The sequence below is a fragment of the Bactrocera dorsalis genome, unplaced genomic scaffold (assembly GCF_023373825.1).
Source record: "Bactrocera dorsalis isolate Fly_Bdor unplaced genomic scaffold, ASM2337382v1 BdCtg310, whole genome shotgun sequence".
Taxonomy (NCBI): domain Eukaryota; kingdom Metazoa; phylum Arthropoda; class Insecta; order Diptera; family Tephritidae; genus Bactrocera; species Bactrocera dorsalis.
Window position 1 is genome coordinate 1 of NW_026038361.1, and position 25,000 is coordinate 25,000.

Consider the following 25,000-nt stretch of genomic DNA (forward strand, 5'->3'; position numbering starts at 1 on the left):
AACAGACCGATAGGAACAGCAAACTACGCCATTTTTCCCCCGCACTTTTGTCATTTCTCCTCAGACTGCCATTTTATCATAGAAAGATATACGATCCAACAACGATTCGAAATTATTAAAATTTACTACCGAAATTCGAAGTCAGTGGCCTCAACTTTAAGAGCGTTACGTCCAATTTATGGTCTCTTATTGAAAACACCGATATCCTCAGACTGCCATTTTATCATAGAAAGATATACGATCCAACAACGATTCGAAATTATTAAAATTTACTACCGAAATTCGAAGTCAGTGGCCTCAACTTTAAGAGCGTTACGTCCAATTTATGGTCTCTTATTGAAAACACCGATATATATTTTAAAGAAACTCCGACGCTTCCTTTTGGGTGTTAGAAAGATCTTGGCAAACTAAATGTATCCCCACAGGGTAGAATTACAAAAAAATATTTTTTTCTGACTCTCAACTGAATATAACCACTTAAGTCATGTTAAAAATTAATAGCGAAAGGTTGCCACATAGATGAAATATAATTTTTTAAAATTCGAAAGTGACCGTTATTGGCCATATCCGGACCTCCTTATTACTCTAAACTGAAATATATAATTTTTGAAAATTTTAGACGCAGCGGTAAGCCCCAGATGCGAAGATGGGAAGCATAATATGTATACTGATAGGAGGCATCAAGAAATTTAAATAGGAAGCATAAAGGCAAAGCGTCTAAAAGGGTACTATGTTCTAGACAAATAGATCCCTTTCAAAGCTAAATTTAATACCGTGTAAAATATTTTCAATGTAATAATGGAAAGAAGAACACAACGAAGATCACATAACGGCAATCTACAAAGAGACCTTAGATAAAAATTCTTAGCACAATTTCTGTTGAGATCTGAAAACTATCTCTTCCAGAGCATTTCACATAACTTAAAAGAGTGTAAAATTTACTTTAAGACTCACAAGTTTTTGAGCTACAGCATGTTTGTTACACGATATTTACCGTTATTATATTTTTAAAATATTTAATGATAGGAACGCTTACAGTATATATTATATATTAAGAAACTCCTAAAAATTTCATCTGGCAACCTTCTAAAATAAAATTTTGTCATAGAGTAAAATCTTGGGTAAAAACGACTTCAAAGAAAGTGTGGTTTTAACATAGAAATGCTTTCAGAAAATTTATATATCAGCAAACTTCAAAAAATTCCATCTGGCAACCTTCTAAAAAACGAACAACCCAATATACTAGCGAGTAACATAAAAAATAAGAAACTATAATAGTAAAAAATAAATTAATTCTTAATCTAGACAGTACTGTTAGCCAAAAATTAACTACAAAAGTCATTTTAGTTCAAATAATATTTTATAACTTTGAATGCAGTTAAATTTTAGTTGAAAATTTTTTAAAGAAAACTTTGAAATGTTTTAAGTAGAATTTTTAACTGTTTTTTTTATTTTATTTTAGTTAAAGTTAAGCATTCAGTAATGCAATGAAGACGCTTAAGCATGCGAAAGTTGTGAAAACTAAGTTAAACTAAACTTACAGTCGCTCCAGTGACACCAGATCCTGGAAAGCGCCCTTTTCAATTGTATGTATTTGATTATCCGTTAGTTGGCTGCAAGAGTGCACATAATTTATGATTAATTTATTGCAAGACAATAAGGATAGTGTCGAATTTATTTATTAACGCACAGTTGCATTTGATAAAGAAAAAGTATGTATATACATTAGGGTGTGCGTTATTTCCACAAGTTGATTTATTTTTGGAAATGACAGCTGAAGTTGCAGTTTTTGTGCTAAATAAAGGATCCAGTAAGCTTGGGAAATAATGGATACCCTAATGTACATATATACATACATATATTAGGGTAGGTTAAAAAAAATAATTTTTTTTCGCTTGGTACTCTGAGAAATAAGTTCATATTAGGGTGGGTTTAAAATAAATTAATATTTTTTCGCTTGGTAATCTGAAAGATAGGTTCTTAGACACCTCTAACGTAGTCTCTTCAAGTATAAGCTCTTAATTGTAACGGTAAGGTTCACCGACTTACAATTTTCAATGTTTTCTTATTATCGGACTGAAAAATTCAAACCTTAAATATTAAGTTTTTAGGCCCACCCTAATATACATTCATATATACTAACATACATACATATGCACAACTACATACAAAACTATGAGTTTTCTTGGAGCTAGAGAAGCTAATTTTCAGTGTACCGAGCGAAACGAATTTTTTTCGACCCACCCTAATATACATACATACATAGTATATACTACGAACTAAAATCATACAAAATATGCTTGACAACTAGTTACTACCAACTGGCAACGAACTTAAGCCGCTGCGCTACAAATTATTAACGAAGATTTATGCTGCGCAAAGGTCAAACCGGACAAAATACGAAAATTTAGCGTACGAACGCCAGCGCGACCGAGTGCCAGCTGAGCTGAGGAGCGTATTTGTTTGAACAATACAACATTTAATTGGCGTTGCACTATAAATTATTACAACAAAAAGTTTTATTTTAATATAATATATAGACAAGAAATTTTCCAAAAACAAAGCGCTTCCGCTTGGCGTGCTTTCAAACGCAAATACATATGTACATACATACATATATACGAAATTTTCACGCTTTTAACCGAATGCACATTTTAACATCGCTGATTAGCTTATGACTCGAAATCACATTAAAACGCCGAATATGCTCGTAAATATATATTTTTATTTATTTAAACATTTACACTGCGCTGCGGCGAAGAAAAAAAATCAATTTACAAATCGTTAATCGTCGCTATCCAACACTGACACGCATACTGTAAGCAAGCGCGCCTTTGTTTTTGTGCGTTGTTGTAGTAATCACTGCAAGTGCAACGAACAGTTTTGAGCATCAAATCGATTCGTCAAGCATTTTATGTAATGCCCATCGGCAACGCTTATTTTACAAGACGCTTAATTATTGTTTTGATTATGTTTCGTTGTTAACATGCAGTTAAAAATAAAATGAAATAAAAGATTTTCTACATAAATGGTAATGTTAAACATGTTTTTTGTTTTGGTTTTCATACTTACAGTATTCGTAGTTTCGTGAGGCGTTGAAAGTCGGCTTCGAAAATTACGGTTATATTGTTGCCTTGCAAATCGCTGAAAATATAAAAAATATTAGAAAGTAAAAAAAAATTGTAAAAATAAAAAATGTATTGAAATTCTTTTGAATTTTAATAAAAAAAATGTTTAAATTTAATAAAAAATAAAAAGATTTAAATTTAATTTTAAATAAAGAAAAATATTTGGTAACCATTTAACAACATTCGCAATAGAAATGGGAAACAATTTTGAATTTGGCTGCAACGGAACTATCATAGCCATAACAGGAGTGAAATACCTAGGGCTTGGCTTATCCTTGATAGAAAGCTTTCATGGAGGTCAAATATAGAGTAGAAAGTAAGACAGGCCTTAGTTTGCCGTAGGGAGCTGGCAACAGCGTCAGCCTCGAAATCCAACGCAGAATAACTCTTGCCAACAGGTGCTACTTCGAATTGAGTAGCCAATTGGGAAGTAAAGTCCTCTCTCGACAAACAAAGACCAAATTCTACAAGTCACTCATCATTCCCGTCCTGCTATATGGTGCAGAGGCATGGGCGATGACATCTGATGAGTCAACGTTACGAGTTTTCGTGAGAAAGGTTCTGCGGAAGATTTATAGTCTTTTACGTATTGGCAACGGCGAGTCGCAGTCTATGGAACGATAAGCTGTACAAGATATACGAAAACATTGGCGCATTTCAGTCAACTAAGAGACAGCGGCTACACTGGCTAGGTCATGTCGTCCGAATGAATGAAAACACTCCAGCAAAAGAGTATTAGATGCAGTACTCGCCGGGAGAAGCAGAGGAAGACCTTTAAGGCTACACTTGCTAAAAAGCCCAAAGAACCGCGCTCATCGGCATTTCATGTCAATTTAAACAGAGTACCCGCGGCCATGCGAAGCGACGTGTGCTCCAGGGAAGTTGGGTATAGGAAGGAGTTCGAACAAGAATGCTTTCTCTTCTTTCAACTGCATTCCTTGGATCACTGCTGAAGCAACTCGCGGCGGCTTTTTCTCTGGAGAAGGGGCGCACAGTCAACACTTTCAGAGAATGGTCGAAGCTGGGAGGGAAGGGTTGGAGTTTTCTTTAGAAAATCTCTGTCAATCTTAGCTTCAGGCTACCGGTTCACTGTAGTGTAATTCAGGCAGAACTTTCTGCTAGGAAGGTAGTGGTAGACGTACTGCTACGAAGGGTAGCCTCTTTCAGGGAGGTGAGCATTCACTCCGACAGCAGAGCTGCAATATCAGCGTTGAGCTCGCTAACTGTGCTCTCAAAGCTAGTCAAGGAGGGTCTGTCCACACTAGAAATAGCTACTTCATTATCAGATTCGTTTGGAGCCTGGTCACAGCTGAACCATTGACAACTGGTAAAGCCGGAACATCGGAGTGGGAATGAGTTGGATCTCCGTTGTCATCTTGTGTTCTAGCACTGAACCAATGGAACACGTGTGCACATAACAGGTAGTACTGGTTGACGACTCGCACCTGTGCGCCTGTAAGATCTTTCTGGTCTAGAATAGAACACAAAAGATCTACTGTTAGGGCAAGTATAAGCAAAGTTCATCTTGCCTGAAACGTGGGAATTCTTACTGGACATTGTCCAATAGGCGTTCATGCTGTAAGGCGGACTTCAGTTGTATGGAAGAGGATGAGATGGAAACATCTAAGCACTTTTTCCTCCATTGTCCAGCCTTTGCAAGACTGACGCTGAAACATCCCGCTAATCATAACTTCAGCGACCAGAAAACATATCCGAAACTGACACTAGCCGTCTCAACGAATTTCTGATAGGCTCAAAGTACATTGTCGATCTGTAAGGGCCTTATGATCCAGTATATAGGAGCTTTTAGGTATCACAACGGTTCATCGTTCTAAGCTGTCCAAGTGAGATCCCTCTCAGGATCAACTTCTTAACCTAACCAAGGACAAAATAACGTAGTCCTAAAGAAAGAGAGAAGCAAACGACTTTGCTCTATGGTATGGCTCATTCTATAATTATGATCATATTTCTTGTATAGCTAGAGACTCTGTTAGTTTTGAAAGATCTGGTAAATCATCCAAATGGCTCTATTGCAAATGGGATCCAAAACTTAATAGACTTATTAAATATATTGCTAACACGATCTTTAAGCCACTTTACTTGGCGTTTAAGCATCGAAGTCAACTAGAAACGGAAGAGACAACTTCAACAGGAGTCTATTTGGCTTCTGTAAGTTCTTTATAAGGGTAAATTAGGTTTGGAGAGTGGAGTGGCGGATGGATTAGAAGTTCATGTGTAGAAGTTCACGCAAGTAAGGTGTGTTTTCTGAGCATCATTTACTTGAGAGTGGGCAGAAGCGATTCTTTTGCATATGGCTCAAACAGCTCACGACTTCTGGTCTTAGACCAAGCATCCTCTGTGTAGCCAAAAACATCCGTTTGAAACATCTCCTCCCCAGCGTTGTGCGCTGGGTTTGGGACCCGCCACGTAAAAAATACTACCAATGAAAAGAAGAGAACAGCCTCAAATGAGAGACCTCTCTGTTGATGACGACCACTGCAGACATATTAGGAGAAGGATTTAAGGACAAACACCTGGAATGCCAGGCCCCTTAATTGGGAAGGTGCCGCTGTTCAGCTGGTTGGTGTCCTCGTTAGAGTAAAAGCTGACATGATCGGACTACAATAACATATAGCTGATATAAAACTGGCCGATCGAACTCAGAAAGATAGTTTAATGTTCCATTATTCTAGAAAAATGCACTTGTAAATGGTATTACAGCCTTAAAGCAGCCGAAGTAAACATTTTATTTATTTATTTTTTTTTTATTTAGTATACACTTCCCGTGGCTTACTTATGTAACGTTTATATAATCCTGCATGTATTTATAAATCTGATCCCGAAATCTTTGACAATTTTTGCCACTTTATTAGAGCTATCAGTTATCGCGGCGTTAAAGTTCAGCACCCTTGCTTGTCAAATTCATGCCTACTAAATATATGAAAGTTAAATATGGCATATAAAATTTATAATATGTACTTAGTGACCATGTACATTGGGTATATAAGAAGTGCAGACTGAGCTTCACTTATTTGCTTGGCTTTAGAGACTCACAGTCTCATTTGCACGCGGCTTAAAAGACGGAACCGCGCTACTAACTGCCATTAAACAAATGAAGGGCAAGAAGCGCCAAGGCCAGGGTCTACAAATGTGCCGAATAACTCTACAAAAGCACACAGACATATAGACACATATATGTATATGTATATTACATATTTACATACACTTATATTCCATATTTACATAGCTATGCACTTTCTAAGCCAAGAAAAAGTAAATATAAAGAGAATTAGACTACTTTTCCCGAGCTCACCACCTACGCAAATGCTGCTGGAATGCGAGTGCAAGGGTACACCGAAGATTTTGTAAACTCCTGTGTGTGTTTGTTTTTTATTTTGTTCTTTGCCTTTCTATTTTCTTTACGGTTAACTAAGATTATCAAATGTTTATGTAGCGTATAAAATGCAAACTCAAATAATAACTAAAAACAAGTAAAATAAAAACGAGAAACAAAGAGTTCTTCTTAGCCGAAAAAGGTGAATATACATACTTATATATACGTATGTACGCACATAAATAAATATAAAATTTAATACGTTTTTTGACTGTTGGCCGCGTGTGTTGGTGGTTGTTTATAGCGGCACAAACCAACAAACAAACATGTGCATTATATACAAACATTGCTTGTTGTTGTTTCGTTTGTTTTTTTCTGAGTTTGTTTCATATTTGTAATGTTAATCGCGCAACTGCGGCGTTTGCGTCGAACGGTGGCAGTAACGTCTGTTTTACCTGTTGGAACTGCATAGTGGCGTGGCGTTTGAAATGCTCAAAGACATGGTGGTATTTATGATGGACATTTAGATGGCAGTACAGTAACGGTCAAATAAAAGTGTTTATTTTCAGAAAATTGTAGTTTTCAAATAAATATATTTCGGGACTAACAAAAATATTATTTCACTATATTATTACGAAGAGATCCGAAATACAGCATACAGCATATGCAAGAACTGAAGCCGCTCGACCTTCCCAAGCGGCATCGTTTCGCTCTATGGGCTCTTGAAAGGTTCCAAAAAGATCCGACGTTTTCGAGCAAAATTTTGTTCATAGTCCAGTCATTATAGTAAGTTCACCTCGGATTCTTACCTAATTTAAGCTTAAATGACTGAACTATCAGCCATTTGTGGCTCAATGGATATGTAAACAAGCAAGAATTTTACCAAAATCGGTGCAGTAGGTTAGGAATTCATTGCGGACAAACAACGTGAGGCGTAATTTTTATATATAAAGATGAATTGTCAAAGAAATTGGTGTTGGGCGCCTATAAGTATGCTAAGCGGATATTTTATTAGAGGAAACTCGATGTAGTTTTGAAGTTTAGCATCAACCTCCTGAGAACTATACATGCAGTTTGTTTCCTGAATGAAATGGGCCATGTTGGACGCCTAAAAATTTGCAAAATATGAACTTTAGTAAAGCAACCCCAATATGATTTAAATTCTTTTCATTAACCATCTGAGAATTACACATATAGAATATTTGCTGAATGAAATAGACAATGCTGGATGTCTTAAAGTATGCAAGGAGCATATTTCATTTAAAAAAAATATATATTTAAGAACTTGTGCACTCCAAGAATGCAGTGCACTTATCGAACCACCACTGTAGTAGGTAAAAAAACACACAAATTCACTTGCATACCAGTGCAGAAATGCAGCGCCCGCCAGTCCGTCAGCTGTTGGTGGGAATTAATTCCAAGTATCAGGCACATCATAATAATGTAGCCAAGCAGGCAGCAGGCGAGCAGCCTGGCCGACACTGCCAAGACAAGGCAACAAGCTGTTTGTATGTGTGTGTGTTAAAACAACAGGTAAAATGAAAATATACAAAACTGAGAACGGAGATAAAAATGAACATGCAATGGTACAAGTAAAAGACTTGGCTAAAGCCAACGGCAATGCCAGCATACACACACACACACACAGTAATGCGGATGTATTCTGCTTTGTTGGAATGCTGACATGCACCAGCGATACACATAATTGCGCACAAACGCCGGCCAGCCGACAGACGAGAAGAATGTTACACTGCCGCGTTGTTGTTATTGTTGTAGCTGTCGTCTTTGTAGCGCTTTTACCTCGGGTGGCGACCCAGTGCCTTGCGTCAAACATCAAATTACCAGATCTTCGTTCGATAGTTTTGAATTATGAAATTTTATGTTATGAGGCAGATGAAAAATGCCCGATGCTGCTAAGAACTGTGTAAATGCAAGCTGACATACTAACAATTTATACAAGTATGTATGTATGTATGTGTGTTGTAAATATATGCTGTGTACCTGCTCAAATATGATTAAAGATGCCATCAAATATTTTGTGGTTGAATGTTGTAACACATAATTGTTTATAAACATACACAGGCAAACAGACGGTACACGTACACTTGCAAGCACACACATATACAATCATGTAAGTACTTGTATGTGCACACGCCTGCTTATTGTGCAGCTCCTGTAATAAATTTGGATCTTGCGATATCAAAATACAAAACTTGTGTGGTTTCGCCTTCAAAATTTTTTTTATTACGATTTTTTGTTGCTTTTTTTATATACATACTTTGCTTTTATATTTTACTTCAAAGATCAGAATTAAGTAGTAGTTAGTAGCAATTGACTACATCTGTAAGCATTTGAAGTTTTCCAAATTAGGCAGATGTATGGAAGTGTGCATAAAAAATATACTAAACTAAAAAAAGACGTGCAACGTAGCTATAATACCCTTCATAGGTGAAATTCTCTTAGCTGAAGCGTCTAAAAAACACTTTAGCTTGATTTTGATCGATCAGTTTGTATGACAGCTATATGCTATAGTGATCCGATTTGAATAATTTGTTCGGAGTTTGTAGCGTTGTCTTCGGATATTAATCTGTGTTAAATATCGTGAAGATTGCTTGTCAAATAAAAAAGTTTTTCATATAAGGAATTGATTTTGATCGTTCAGTTTGTATGACAGCTATATGTTATAGTGGTCCAATCGGAATGATTTCTTTGGAGTTTGTAGCGTTGCCTTGGATTATAATATATGTAAAATTTCGTGTAGATATCTTGTTGAATATACAAGTTTTCCATAAAAGAACTTAATTTTGATAGGTAAGTTTGTATGGAACATATATGCTATAGCGGTCCGATTTGAATAATTTCTTCGGTGATTATACGGTAGCCTTGGACAGTTATCTATGTCAAATTTCGTGAAGATATCTTGTCAAACAAAAAAGTTTTCTATACAAGGACTTAATTTTGATCAGTCAGTTTGTATGACAGCTATATGTTATAGTGGTCCAATCGGAATGATTTCTTTGGAGTTTGTAGCGTTGCCTTGGATTATAATATATGTAAAATTTCAAGAATATATCTTTTTAAATAAACAAATTTTCCATACATGAACTTGATTTTGATAAGTCATTTTGTATGGCAGCCATATGCTATAGCGGTCCGATATCGGTGGTTTCGACAAATGAACAGCTTTTTAAGGGAAAACGGACGCGTGCAAAATTTCAGATCAATATCTCGAAAACTAAGGAACTAAATCGCATATATAGACTGACGGTCAGACAGGCGGACATGGCTGAATCAACTCAGCTTGTCAAGTCCGTCCCGTCTATGTCTTAAAAACTACATGCCAACCTTAATATACCATGTTCAGGGTATAAAAATACAACAATAATAAAAAAAAATTAAGAAAATACACCGCCACCGAATTGGTTGCTGCTCATTAGCGTCGCGATTTCCATCTTTTATGTTTTCTAACAAAACACATACAAACATACATACATATATACTAAATATATATAAGTATATGTCTGTATGTGTTTACGTCTGATATTAAAATTAAGGAAATAACATTTGTGATGATCTTATCTGTTGTTGTAAGACTGTGAGAAACCAAATTGTTTGTAAGATTACACAAGCTGCATAACTCAAAATTAACTACTCTGGCTCTTTTATTAGCGTTAAATTGCTGGTTGTTGTTCTGTGTCCCACGAATTCGGCTTTTTAATTCACCAACAATGGTGTGGCAGGCGATTTTTAAGTTGATGATGATTATATTGTATGAGTTTAACTAAATAATGTGGCGGATCAAAGGCAAAAAATCATAAAAAATTATGCAAAAAGCTGAAACAAGACGAAGAAGAATATTATGTGTACCTCTATAAAGGCGTGAGGGAGGAGAAGGTATATTTGGCATACACAGATAAGTAAGGCAAGATATGTATAGATGATTCTCTGGCTTTTCTTATTCTGTAGTATAATTTCTAAAATACGAGTAATACTAATGGAGATCCTTAGAAGTTTTGAGGCGCTCTCCAATTCGAAGAGCTTTTTCATGATAGAGACAGAAATACACTCAGTGGCTATCCGAGAGGTGAACACTAAAAAAAATTATTTCTGTTCTCACAAAGCACGAAGTTAGCCTCTACCTTTAGGACATCAGCAAACAACTCTATAGGCAAGATCTATGTACTTGGACAGCCAAGCAGCAATCAAGGCTTTATCCTCGTCTCGTATATGAGTCAGAAGTGTCTCGAAAAGCAGCGCAGTAGTAGAGAGTGTCACCAGAATAAAGCGATTAAACATCCACTGGGTGTCAGGTCGCAAAGGCAGCAAGGACAATGATAGAGTGTATGAGATTGCCAAGAGTGGTGTACGGCTGTCACCCGAAAACGTGATCAACATTGGAAAACCCATGCATTGTCTATACGACGATTTGGACAATCTGGAAGTATGGCATGGAAAATCAAAACGCGTAAGACAGATCGCGAAGACTGCAAAAAATGTCAAGAATAAGGCACCAGGGAAATAATGGAGGATCTCTTGCGCACTTGTGCTGCATTGGCAAGGCTGCACTTTAAGCATTTGGGGGCTTAGGCTTCAGTGTTTTTTTCTCTAAAAAATTAGGGAACCTCGGAATGAATCACCCTTTATAAATACTTGCTTTTTAATAACGAAACCCAAGCTAAATACATCCTGCTACATCCTGCTTTAGTTGACGTTTTTGACTGGATCATTGCTTTCCCAAACATTTAAAAGATTCCCAACAAATTAGTTCCACCAAATTTACTAAACTTTTCAGCATTTTTAGATAATTTAACAAATTTGTGGAATTAAATTCCATTATGCGGCAATTTCCACATAAATTGCTATGCTTTTTTAAATTCTGTTTTTTTTTTGCCACAATCTGTCTAATGTTAATGTGACTCGTAAACTGATGATGACGTCCACCGGCCTGGCTGATGACCCCAAATTGCGATAATTGCAAATTGTGCCATACTTGTTCGTACTGGCAAATTACAGGCAACGGTTCCAACAGTTCACTCTCTACTCTGCACAGCAGTCCGGTTTCGGACGTGTTGCCCGACCAGAAGAAGACCGTGCGAGTGTAAATCTCTTTTTTCCACTATTTTTTCTTGCGCAGTTCAAAGACATCACAAAATCTTTGTTTGTAAAAAATAGTTAAACACTATAATAGAGGGCCATTAGTGCTTTTATGAAGACATATGTGCACATGTACCAGACTGTGTATGACGTAGCTCAGGCACGATTTTTGAAGCAATTCCACCATTTTAGCAAATGACAAGAAGAAAAGATTTGCAGAGTTTTAAATGAGAAATGTTGCATGAGTTTAAGAAAATACTTGTAGTCTGTAGAAAAAGTAGTAGAATAATAGTTAACATAACAAAGCGTACCGAAGAGTGTCGGAAAATAATTATTGCGTGGATTTTCGTTATGTCCTGTCGTCGCACTCGCGACTTGGCTCCCACGTCACTGTTGACAGTCATAACTTCCAAGTCGTAACGCCTCTATATTATTTTCTTTGGGACAACTTTCAGCCCACTATAGCCGAAATTTCGTCCGTAATGCTGCAGCGGGTCATCGAAAATTGGTGTAATTGGACGGAAATATTTGAACGGCACCGTGGTGGCCATTTGGCCGACATTTTGAGAAGTTGAGTATTTTTTTAATTTTAGCACCACGTTATTGTTTTACCGAGTTAGCATGGTAATCCTTATGATGTGTTGTCATTGAAATAATCCAACGGTAGGCTTAAGAAACGTGCTGTTTGACGCGGTCGGATTAAAAGGAAAAGAGTGTCAGGTGTGTAGGATGAGCAGGGCATGCAAAGTGGTGACTAGTGTCATACTGGGACTCATTGCACGCTGGACATATGTTTGATATGTCAGAGTCTATTCTGACTAAGTAGGACTACAGTATCGAGAACGAAGGCGCGCAAGGGTTACTAGTCACTCTCGATTCTCGCGGCAACTCCAGCGAATTATTGTATGTCGTCGACGTAGTTGAGGAAAGACCAATTGATGCTCCTAGAAGACGGTTCCGCTCCAAGCTTGATTTGAAAACGGTTTTAGGCTCATAGTCCCTTAGGCAAATTTGTTCAGAATGATCCATAGAATATTTCCGGCAAACGAAATTGTATAGAAAAAAATCGACCCGCTGTAATGCTCCTAATATGTTTTTTTTTTTTTATAATTTTTGCATGAAATTTCAAACATTATGTTAAAGAGTGTATTAATGTACGCATACTAAGGAACTCAAATGAGTTTTCAATAAATTTTCTCTGTTCTGTGCTACAGTAATTTTCTCTACTCCTTTTTAACTTTTTAATAGCTGAACTTTTTTAATTACTAAAATAAAGTTGCTGCTTGCTTCAAATAAAAGCGAATAGTTTCGTTTTGAGCTTACAGCTTCCCTTTGCAAATTACTGATTAGATGTTGATTGAACTTTCGATAGAGAGACAGCAAAGGGAGCTCCATACATGAACATAATTAAAGCGAGAGCGCAGGACATATGCAACAAAACTGCACTTTGCTTACAAAAACAAAAATAAAATTAAAAAACTATATAAATAAAGGAATGCAAAGAAAATCGGCAAATATACATACTACATACATACATATATAGAAATAAATATTTCAGACAAGTGTCATACACATGAACACATATGTTTGTACTTACAGTCGCTCCACATCCGCCGATATTTTTCTCGGCACTTGCGTCAAGCCACGATGCGAACAGTCCACAGTCAGGCCATTACACGAACAAACACGCGGACAACGCGACTCACTGATCACGCCCAAACTGCCGCCGGGTATGTGTATACCCACCGACGAAGACGACCCACCATACGGTTCGGCCGTGGCAACCTGAAGGAAATCACCGCAGGCAAACAGCAACAGTAGATGGGCGAATAGTAGGAAATGTTGTACACAAAACGCAGGCCAACAGTGGCGGCTTCGACGCAGATGACGACGACGACATTGCGGTATGGGTGGTGGAATGAAACGTTTTGTGCTGCTGCTGCTGAGGTGGTGGTTGGGGCGACGGCTGGCGCGTGTGCACGTTGTTGCACGGCGTGGCGTGGTGTCCGGATGATGACTACAGTAATCGAGCGCAACAGCCGCCGCCGTACAAGCGTCGGTGTTAAACAGTATTTCTACACCGTTGCCGATTGCACTTTCACTGCTACAGCCACCAGCTGTACTGACACTTGCGCTTATGCTGGCATCTGTAGCGCTGCCATCATCAACACTGCTGCCGACACAACCAACAACAACACTACCTCCTCCGCCTCCTTTAAAACGCATTGGGGAGTAGTAGCGACGTTGGGGTTGCAGGTGCGTCATTTCCGCACATTAAAATAGCGCAAGGAAGTGGAAGGGCGCGCGCGTTTGCTTGTATGTTTTTGTGGGTGAATGTGTGTGTGTAAATGTGGGCTTTATGTGGCGCTTGCTGTTTTATGTTGTGTGATGCTATGATTTTTTGATGTGTGGTGTTTTAATATATAAATTCTGTTTTTATTACTTTTGGTGTGTGCAGCAAAGCGTTTGCGTTTGGATTTTTTTCGACCACACTTTTGTTTTATTTTCTGTGCTTTTATTATTTTTGCTTCACTTTTATGATTTTCTCAACACTTTTTTCCACACTTTTAATATTTTTTTTTCAATTTTAATATATTTTTTAATTTTATTATTTTTTACCGCACTTTTAATATTTTTGCTTCACTTTTATTATATTTTTCCACACTTTTATTTTGTATTTTGCACTTTTATATTACTTTTTCTTGCTTTTGTATTTGTTTAATCTTCAATTAACTGCCGCATGCGGGCAGGGCTTATCGCTTTGCTTGTTGAATTTTATGTTTATTTGTTGTGCGGCAAGTTGTGGCAGCAAGCTGTCGTTTGTTATGTTATGTTTATTAAATTTAGTGGTTACCCAAACCTTTTTCATGCACTTTTTATGCACAGCTAATTTTTGTGTTTTTTTTCTTATATTTTCTTTTTCATGCGACAAATTACTTCACATAATTTTTATGGCAGCAACGCGCTCGTTACTCGTTACTTTCACGCCAGCAATTGTTTTCGTATTATTTTTGCACGTTGCACTTGTTGTTGACGGCCACAGCAAAACAGTTGTGCCATTTTCACATCCTCACGCGCTAATAATTTTCGTATTTATTTGAATATTTTCGTTTTTCTTTAATATGCTCAACTTCGTGTGTCTTTCAAATTACTTATTTACTTTTAATTCTCATTCGCGTTTGTTTCATTAATTTTAGTTATTTTCGCTTCACTCGTTTATACACGTAACTTCGCCGTCACACCGGCATTCACGACCAATTTGCTTCGTGCACGTCTTAATGGCGTTGCCTTGCAATGAACACTGTCTGCCGCCTGTGTGTGGAGCGTAGAGTTGCAAATGCTGTTATTGATGTGCACCAAAAATGAAAATAAAATACAAAAACAAAAAAGAAAATTAACAAACGCACACAACACTATGCATGAGTGTGCATTTGGTGGTTGATAATTTCCTCACAGTTGGCGGTAGGCGCAGAAGACAACCAACCACTTTGCTGCGCGGAGTATTTCTATTATGTAGCGTGCAGAGGAAGAGGCATGCACTCTGCCAAAAGAGAACACAAGAAAAAAAGTTAACTAAGACTGCATCGAAGCAGTGGTGATACCCTACACAGGTGCATTTCTTGTAGCATGAAAGTGTGTAAAAAGTTATTTTTATTGATTTTGAAAGGTTAGTTTGTATGGCGGCTATATGTTATGGTGGTCCGATTTGAACAATTTCTTCGGAGATTGTAGCGTTGCTTTGGACAATAGTATGTGTCAAATTTCGTGCGGATTACTTGTCAATTAGAAACGTTTTCCATATAAGAAGTTGATTTGAAGTGGTCAGTTTGTATGGCAGCTATATGTTATAGTGGACCGAACTGAGCAATATGTTTGGAGTTTGTTTGCGTTGCTTTGGACAATAAAATATGTCAAATTTCGTGGAGATAACTTGTCAAATAAAAAAGTTTTTCCATACAAAACTTGATTTGAAGTGGTCAGTTTGTATGGCAGCCATATGTTATAGTGGTCCGAACTGAGCAATATGTTTGAAGTTTGTAGTGTTAATTCAGATAACAATCTATGCCGATATCGATAATAGCGTTGTCTTGGATAATTATCTGTGCGCAATTTCATGAAGATATCTCGACTAATAAAAAAGTTTGCCATACAAAAACTTGATTGGGAGCGGTCAGTTTGTCTTACAACTGTCTTTAGTATCGCATATAAGTATATAGACAAACAGACAGACGGATACGACTAAATCGATATACATATGTATACTTTATAGATATAATACATCGTTATATATACATATATGTATTTCTTGCGTGCGTGTGTTTGACACTGAACTCCTCCTAAACGGCTGGACCGATTTTGATGAAATTTTTTGTGTGTGTTCAAGGGGATTCGAGAATGGTTTAGAATCACATTTTTTCCACTGGAAAATTTTTTTGTAATTAATCATTTCTTTTGTAAGTAGTTGTTAATTTTGGAATGTTTTACATTGGATCCGATAGGCTGCATTATGTATAGTCTATTTAGAATGAAAGCGCACCACAAGCGGCTGATAGCTTCGGTGGTTGAGCTCTGAGCTCAGCACATACGTACAGAATTGCGTACTTTACATATCCGACGTTTCCTTCTGGTTGCTATAAACTTTGCTTGAAATTTAATACTCCCGGTGTAGGGTATAAAAATAACACGAAAAACAAGAAAAAAATAAAATGAAAGGTCAACGTTGCGCTGTGTGCTACAAATCTACAGATTGCCGACCTGTAGGTAGCGGATGTACATTTGTATTGTAATTCAATGCGAGCAGATAATAATAAATGCACGCGCGCTGCGTTGCTGCTGTTGTTGCACTGCTTCCTTACTATCTCATTGTAGCTGCGGCGGCTAGTGTGTGTGTGTGTGAATGTGTGCGTGTTATGCTGTGCATTTGCCGTGCGGTGCGGCAGCTGTTTTAGGTAGTTGTGCCACAAATCCATAAGCAACAACAACAAATTTTACTACAACGTTTATAATCCTCGGCAGCAAGTCGGTTGCCTGCAAGTAAAGAGTGCAAAGAGAGTAACAAAGTTAATGAACATGTTGCAATAATGCCTACAAACAATTATATAAGCAAGTATGGGTGTATGTCGCATGTATGGGTGCACGTGTACGTGTTGCATGTATGTTTGTATGTGTGTGTATAGATTTTATTTTACAATGCCGCATATCAGCTTGTTGCTTGTTCGCAGATAAGGTAACGAGGTATGCGTCAAATAGCCTCAGGTACGTTTGAAATTAAGTTAACCGGGCTGACAAATTCATATGTTTCACTCAAGGACCTCTTTGGCGTCGGCTGTTAGCAGACAATAAGCGTTGCCGAGTCTAAAGTGGGTGGCAAAGTGGTGGGTTGCAATTAAAACTGCACTTGTGTTTTCTTGTGTGCTGCTTTTGCTTTAAGTGCCGCGCAATGTATTTGAACGAGTTTGACAAATAACGCAAATAACGGTACGGATGTACAGTGGTGTTGCATATTTTACTTGGAATTGAACATGTGACAAGACATGATTTGTGAATTTACTACGTAAATATACATATGACGTTTCGATCCGTCAATTTGTTTGCTGGCTATGCTGGAGCTCTGTTTTCTTTTAAGAAAAAAAACAAGAAAAAAAGGGTTTGAACAAAAACTATTGGGTAGTCGAAAAAGTATTTTCGTATTTTGTCAATAGATGTCGTTTTAAGCTTCATTTAACCAAAAAAAAAAAAATCGGTGAACTTGAAAAAAAGCTACAGCTTTTTAAAAATGAATGAAAATAATGAAGAAATTCGCTATATTTTGAAATTTTTGTATAAAAAAGGGAAGAAAGCCATGCAAGCCACCAATGAAATTTTTTAAATTTAGGGAGACTTTGCTGTATTAGTGCGCACAACAATGGTTCGCTCCGTTCCGTTCTGGGTGAAAGATGTACCTCGCTCTGGTCGACCAATCGTTGAAAAAGTCGATGAAATTATGGAAAAGATTAACAAGGACCGTCACATAAGGAGACATGACATGGCTAAGGAACTTATCTTTCATCATCAAACGGTTTTGAACAATTTAAAAAAGGCTGGCTACAAAAAGAAGCTCGATGTTTGGGCACCTGATGAATTGTCTGTGAAAAATTTAATGGACCGAATTAACATCTGCAATTCTTTGCTGAAACGAAATGAAATCGAACCATTTCTGAAGCGAATGGTGACAGAAAACGAAAAGTAAAGCAAATACGACAATAATGTGCGAAAAAGATTATGGTCCAAGCGTGGTGAAGCTCAACAAATGGTCGCAAAGCCAGGATTGACGCCTCGAAAGGTTATGCTGAGTGTTTGCTGGGATTGGAAAGGAATCATCCTGATCGAACGATTGATTTTACATTTTAATGTCAACAACTAATGAGATCGAAGCAAGTAATCGAGAAAAACGGCCAGAACTGATCAACAGAAAGGGCTTCGTCTTCCATCAGGACAACGCTAGACCATACACATCTTTGATGACTCCGCAAAAACTGGGAGAGCTTCGCTGGCAAGTTTTGATGCATCCACCATATAGCTGAACTTGTACAATCGGACTACCATTTATTTCAGTCAAAGCAGAACTCCTTTAATGGAGTAAAGTTGGCTTCAAGAGAAGCCTGTGAAAATTACGAGTCGCAGTTTTTCGACGAGAAGCCAGAAAAGTTTTGTACTGATGGAATAATGCCGAAAAATGCGGAAAAATGGCTAAAAGTGGTGGACCAAAATGGTATATAAGTATGTATTTGGTTCATTAAACTTTTTTTATAAATATAAAAAAATATGTTGAACTTGGATTAGAAATACGAAAAAACTTTTTCGACTACCCAATACATGCATATGTATGTATGTATGTATGTATATTTTCTCACGGTGCCTGGTTGGAACCTATGGTCTCTAATTTAAAAAATAAGTACCTATATATTTTCCCACAGTGTCTATTTGGAACATAGGGTCTCGAATTTACAAACTAAAAATCACATTAAAAAGTCTACTTGCCTTAAAAAAAGATTAACACTAACTTTGTTTGGTGTTTAAATTTTTTTTTTCAAATAATTTACCAGCAAAACTCTCTATTGCGAGCAAATAAAATCTGAAGTGGCAATATACCACATAAATAATCTACCAAATGTTTATACAAACCAAATTATTTACATTAGATAATGCAGCTATCACATTTTATGCACGCCACTGTATATTTGCTAAGAGTATAATTTATGTGCTTAAAGTTCTTCGCAAACAAGATAAAAAGCGACCCTGCTTTGTTGCATTCTCTGAATCTTATCATTGCAGCATCGCTTTTCTATAAAACCGTATAACGGTAGAGCTACATGTGATGCACTCAATTATTTAAATCAATTACATATACTCATATAAATGTAAGCACTTTTTAACAATTATATACATATATTATATATGAAAGTGTACCAACGAGTAGTCTGTGTGAGTGTGTGTGTTTGGGCTACTGCATTTATAACTGCGCGCTTTAAACATTTTTCAAGGGTGATCGCGTCTAATTGATGCTTAAGACAACACAATTTGTAAATTGACAAGCAAAGAAGTATCAGCTACACACATACATACATACATACATACATATACATCGCTTAAGTATGTGTGCCTGTAAAATGGGTGGTTGAAGTGGAATGCGGTGAACGTGGGCAAGGCTGGCAGCCATTTAGAAAGCTAACGGGCCAACCATCAACATAATAACCCATCGCGACCAGCAGCTTCAATCTTTCAATCTGTTTAACTTCAATTCAAGAGCAACAAAAAAACGAGGCAACTAGAACTTCTTGTCTAGGGAGTTAATTGTTTCAATTATTAATTTGATGACTGACAGCAGCTTGACAGTGAGTGACATTCAGCCCATCGTTTCTCACGTTATGCTAAAGAGCGTAAATATGAAAATTGTGTGCTAAAGAGCAAAAGCAAAAATAAATCTTTCAATTAATTTGATAATATTTGAAATAATAACTTTAATTGCTTTGCGAAGAAATGGTATTTTTTTCAATGAAATCTAAATGGATGATATCAGCAGTTGCTTGAGCAAGGAAAGAAGCATACATTAATATACTACATAAGTATGTATAAAACATGGCACCAAACACCCTTCACAAGTGAAAAAAAAGGTTTCTATACAAGAACTTGATTTTGAACGGTCCGTTTGTATGACAGCTATATGCTATAGTGGTTCGATATCGACGGTTTCCACAAAGAAACACTCTTAGAGAGTAAAACACGTGGGCGAACGTGTTCAGAACGATATCTCAAAAAACAGAGCGACTAGTTCTCTAGACCGGACTCAGTTCGTCACGCTGATCGTTTAAATATAATACCTGTAAGATCTCCTCCAGTTCCTTACGGGTGTTACAAACTTCATGGCAAACTTAATATACTTTGTTCAGTGTTCACTAATATACAAACATACACATTTACACAACAACAACAACAATAACAACAATGCAAAGAAAAATCGAGCGAAGATCTTTTCACACCGGATGTGCCACTGTCACAGCTTCAAGCCGGCGCGCTTGTATGTGCGTGTGTCTTGCTTCTTAATGACAAACAGCTGATTGCAATTGACATATTGTTTGCGAATGACAGATCAATAAATTTATAATAAATGGAGTCTATATACTTTTGCTACGTCATCAAAACACTGGACAAATATTTACAATCATTGACAGTTGATGAGCCGAGCGCAGCACACAGTCTACACATTTGTTTGGTACCGTTACTTCTGTAAGCTGATGATAAGGCATATTTTATGGAATCATGACACAAATATTTTATAAAACTACTTCAATTTGGGTTAAGTGGTTGATTGGAAGTGAGACGGAAATCAATTGAGTTTATCGGAGATTATTTATTGGCTGAACAGTACACAGAGGGACCCAAAGAAATTGTATTTAGTCACAAAAATGTTGGTTTACGTTTTTTTGAAACTTAAAGGCAGGGACTTAAGATAATGCAGTATATTTTGTGATAAGTCACTACTCTAAACCGTAAAAAGCGATAACCTTGAAAGGAGGCTGGCGAGTTGTATTTCGTTAAACATCCGGTTATAAGAGCCTGACTGTTATTGTCGTGGTTTGGAAAGCGGCTTGGAAGTATTGCTAAATGTCGAGAGGATTTTGCACTTCGCCAATATTTAGCCGAGGTCACCGATTTACGTAGGATATTTGAGTGATGCTCTTACTAAGTTTTCGTATAGACGGTTCCCTACAAGTTAGCGCTCTTTTATGAACTGCCCCAAGCTCGACATATTATATGTTTATTATGACACCCGTAGCCTATTCACTCGGGAGAGGCCTTGGCTGATGATTGACAAAGCAGCTGCAGAAGCGCCGGACCGGAGGTGGTCGCAGTTAATTTCATTGCGCTATGTTTGACCGAGAGATACCTAGGGATGCCTTTAAGATTTCCGTTTACTTATGTCTTTTGACTTGGATTGTTGGATCATCAATATCAAAGCAAAGACAGGAATGTACTCCGATAAAACTCACAATGGATTGTCTAAGATAAATAGTTAACAGATCGAAGAGTCAAGAAAAACCGAAATTTATATCGAGATTAATGAAATCAGTGGTGAGTATTCATCCCTGACAATTTTATTTGCTTTTTAAATATTTTTTTCTACAAATTTTTGGAAGTGGAAGAATGAAGTGTTTCACGATGTAACAGGTCAATTGAAGAGTCCTTCGCTTGACTTGGACCATATGAAACATGGATTCTTCATTTTACTCGACAGTCATCCGCGTGGATTGCAGACGTTGAATCCACGACTATTAAGTAACGTTACTTGTAATTCGATACATCAGAGTCAAAGTATTGAGGGTTCGTGAAGAGCATGTAAAGTAAAACCTTCAGTGAAGATGAACCGGACATGGCTTAGCTTTGCTTACAAGACAAGCCCTTGACTTACTCGTACTTCGAAATGCTTCCTCGTCCAACGTGTTCTCCAGATCTAGCCCCAGCGACTATTTTCTGTTCTGACATCTCAAAGAATGTTCACAATTTACTTGTATTCGATACATCGGAGTCAATGTGTTGAGGGTTCGTGAAAATTATGTGAAGTAAAACCTTCAGTGAAGATGAACTGTGCATGGCTTAGCTTTGCTTACAGTCAAACCGAACGTGGAATGAGTAAATCTGCACTAGGCTCACAAGATCATAACCGAAAACGCTGCTAGCAAGACCATGACCATTCCCACGACAGTCGGGTTTAAGTAACTGAAATGGAACCGGATTTTTTTTACTTCAGGAATGTTTTTTGCCGCAACAACAACCACAAAAAGACCATAACATTCACCGGATTTTCATCTATTACCGTCAAAATTTTTTTCTGCAATTTGTTTCATATAGAAGCCATCATTTAATCTTCATTTTGGATTCGAGCTAACGTCCGAACAGTTTATCACACTTAATGGTCAGCATGACAACGCCAAAAAACATTCAGAACCGACACTTTTTCTTAATTTCCAAAAAATCTTTCTTCATTTTGCGAACTCACATACATACGAGTATGTACGTTTTCCACTTTCAAATGGCAGTGCCTCGCAGTCCCTACACTTTACCGTACTTCACGCATATAGACGCATAAACACTTCGGCACTTCGGTCTAATGAGTATTAGACATTTCATCACATTCTATTGTCGCTTACTACCTACTTGACATTTTTCCGTCAAACTAAATGGTAAACAAAGATAAATGAAAGTAAGTGCACACACATACATATGTACATATACATATATGTACACATGTATATGTAGGTAGAGTCACATGCGAGTTGAGTTCATTCTGACGACATTATTGCACTGAAATGCCAAGAAGTAGTAGAAAAAGAAGAACAAGCAGCATATACTTACAATACGACAACAAAAAAGAAGTGAAGCAATAGCAAGACGTTCATAACACTTGAGGCACACGGAGTTCATCAACAACAAAATTAAGATAACGAGCACCACCTCGACAGTAATCGGACAAACTCGCGAGTTGACGTGTCTTTCCCCATATACATATACTCGTCGAGTATTGTTGTTGCTGCTGCTGCAGTTGTCTGTACGCCTAAGTGCAGGGACTCTTTTAGTGCAGTGCAATAGGAGACTGTGCGTGTGTGTGTTTGTTTTCATATGCCTTGGTGCATTGATGCCCGGACGACACATCAAACCAAATATTCAAATGATCACATAGATGTACTTATATATGCTTGTATAGGTATACTCCAAATGTGTGTGTGTGTATATACATATGTGCTTAAAGTGGGAATACCGCTACCGCAATCAAAACAGTTGGATATTAAATTTGTTGGCATTCCAGAGCCAACGCATGCTGAACTGTGTTGAACCGCGCTGAACTGAACTGTCACTTGTTCGGGCACTCGTACAACGGGAATATTCAAAAATGCAGGGCAGCAGCGCGAATACTTTAAATGTGCGATTGGTACGAAGATCGGCAAATACTCCGCACAGAAACTACCCAGTAGGTGCTGTGTGAAAATCGAACTGGGAAAGGGAATCGGGAAGGTTTTAGATGGGGTGAATACCTTTTTTCATGCCGCTAATCTGCCTACTCTAAAAGTGAAATGCTACTAGCTACGCATTGACATCGTACCTTACAAGAGAGCAGTTAGCCTTAAAAAAGAAGAATTACCTGGAAGCTACACACAAAGTTTCCTCGCGGACTTTGTATATCTCACAACCAGCATAAATTCCACTAATAATTTAAACCTGAGGATCAAGCGCAGAATAACTCTTACTAACAATTGCTACTCGAAGAACAAAAATTACGCTCTAAACGCCTCTAATTACTTGGGAACATTCGTGAAAACTGTTCTTCGCAAGATCTTTGGAGCCGTTTACGGGAGCGATCAATACCGAAGAATATGGAACCACGAACTGTATCAGCTCTACCAGGACATGGTAAGGAAGCTGATGCTCCAGCGAAAAACTCTTTCGACTCTAAACTCATCCGTGGAAAATGGAAGCGAGGCCTCCTTCGACTCGAGACTCATGAGTGGACAACGGAATGAAGGACGACCACGCAATCAATGGCAGAACCAAAAGCATAGCGACCTGTATGCACTTGGGATGTACATTGGCGTGAACTCGCAAAGGATAGAGACAGCTGGCCTGGTTTTCAAGTGAATATAACCCCTAAAGTCTTCTTAATGCTTTCTAGCTCCAGAAAAAAGGTTTTTCAAGTTATCAATTTCAGTTTTATTTTGAAGAAAGTAGAAAACTTTGTTAGAGTAAATTAAAGGTGTCCTTCTTCACAAAATTTTCTGGAAGTCTCGGGAATGAACTGCTCATGCAAAGCAAAGTTGAGAATTATGTGAAGTAATTCGGCTTAAAATATAATTACTTATACTAGATACCTTCTTGACCGGACAACTGTCAATGTGTTTTAACGTGAATACCTGCCACTAGTAGACTTAAATCCACGGCACTCAAAAAGTACAACGGATCAAAATCAAAGCGTTGATCAGCGCCCCAAAGTATAAGTGCATGCACAACACTATACTTTGGGAACCAAAGCAAAGTGCCGCCCCACACTTACACTTTGGTACCAATCAGTTCGGGTGAAAACCAAAGGAAAAACACCCTAGCCACCTTGGTCGGGTACGAGGCCTACCTAAACCTCTGCCGTACTTTGGGTCCGGCACCCGGCCGCAGTGCGACTCCACATTGGACAAAAGCCCTTCCTGCATTTAGGTCTAAACCACAGCCACCACGAATCTCCCCAAAGGGCCGAACCCAATGAGCAGATTGGAGCGAACTCCAAGGGCATTACTGCTCCCCGTGGTACCATGTTTTAGTCTTTGGTATGACCTGTAGACCACAGTGTTACCTGTGATCTACTGCCAGTCGGGGACCCTAAGAACTCCTAGGAATTCCTAAGGACCCGGCTGTATAATGTGTTGTTCGTCATTTCATTTTTGTGTTTGTTATATAATCGCAAACCCATTCAAAGAATATGATAATCATTTCGATATAGCACTTTTCTGACACCTCATATGACCATGCCGACATTATAAAATAGACCTGTGAATGTCGGACATAGTGCATTTGGCTTTTAGTCGCCTTTTACGACAGGCATGCCTTACCACGTGGATATTCTTTTCCCAACCACGCAGGGAACAATGGGATTTTAGTCGCCTTTTACGACAGGCATGCCTTACCGCGGGAATATTCTCAATCCCCCTCCCCGCAGGGGGTCTTGACCGGACACACAGTCGTATCCAAAAAAAAAAAAAAAAAAAAAAAAAAAAGTATTCGACGTTTTCATGACTTTTTTAATATGTTTGAAACATTTTCTAACTGGGACCAAAAGAACGCCAAAGTGTACATAAATAAATTAGATATATAAATGAAGTTTGCATCGCGACCTAAGGTCTACTGTGCCTTCTTCTAAGTCACA

At 37.8% G+C, this 25,000-nt stretch overlaps 1 protein-coding gene across 3 annotated transcripts; it reads right to left on the reverse strand.

The window, feature by feature from the left end:
* Positions 1-1,330: 1,330 nt before the first annotated feature.
* On the reverse strand, positions 1,331-16,603 carry LOC125780243 (uncharacterized). 3 transcript variants are annotated; one of them, XM_049462152.1, is made up of 4 exons: positions 16,413-16,603; positions 13,154-14,868; positions 3,073-3,144; positions 1,331-1,613 (listed from the first exon to the last, which is right to left on the reverse strand). In XM_049462152.1, exons 2-4 carry the CDS (start codon positions 13,819-13,821, stop codon positions 1,538-1,540), a joined length of 816 nt encoding a protein of 271 aa, XP_049318109.1. In that variant the 5' UTR covers positions 13,822-14,868; positions 16,413-16,603; the 3' UTR covers positions 1,331-1,537. The 3 variants fall into 3 exon arrangements, with proteins under 3 accessions (XP_049318109.1, XP_049318108.1, XP_049318110.1); XM_049462151.1 differs by having other exon boundaries at positions 13,154-14,896; XM_049462153.1 differs by having other exon boundaries at positions 16,312-16,603.
* Between the last annotated feature and the right edge of the window lie 8,397 nt (positions 16,604-25,000).

Coding starts and splice junctions, on each gene's coding strand:
- LOC125780243 (XM_049462152.1), bottom strand. CDS start 13,821: ATGACGCACCTGCAACCCCAACGTCGCTACTACTCCCCAATGCGTTTT. Junction 3,145..13,153: donor TCGGCGGATGTGGAGCGACT/GTAAGTACAAAC, acceptor TTATATTTTCAG/CGATTTGCAAGGCAACAATA. Junction 1,614..3,072: donor CTCACGAAACTACGAATACT/GTAAGTATGAAA, acceptor GCACTCTTGCAG/CCAACTAACGGATAATCAAA.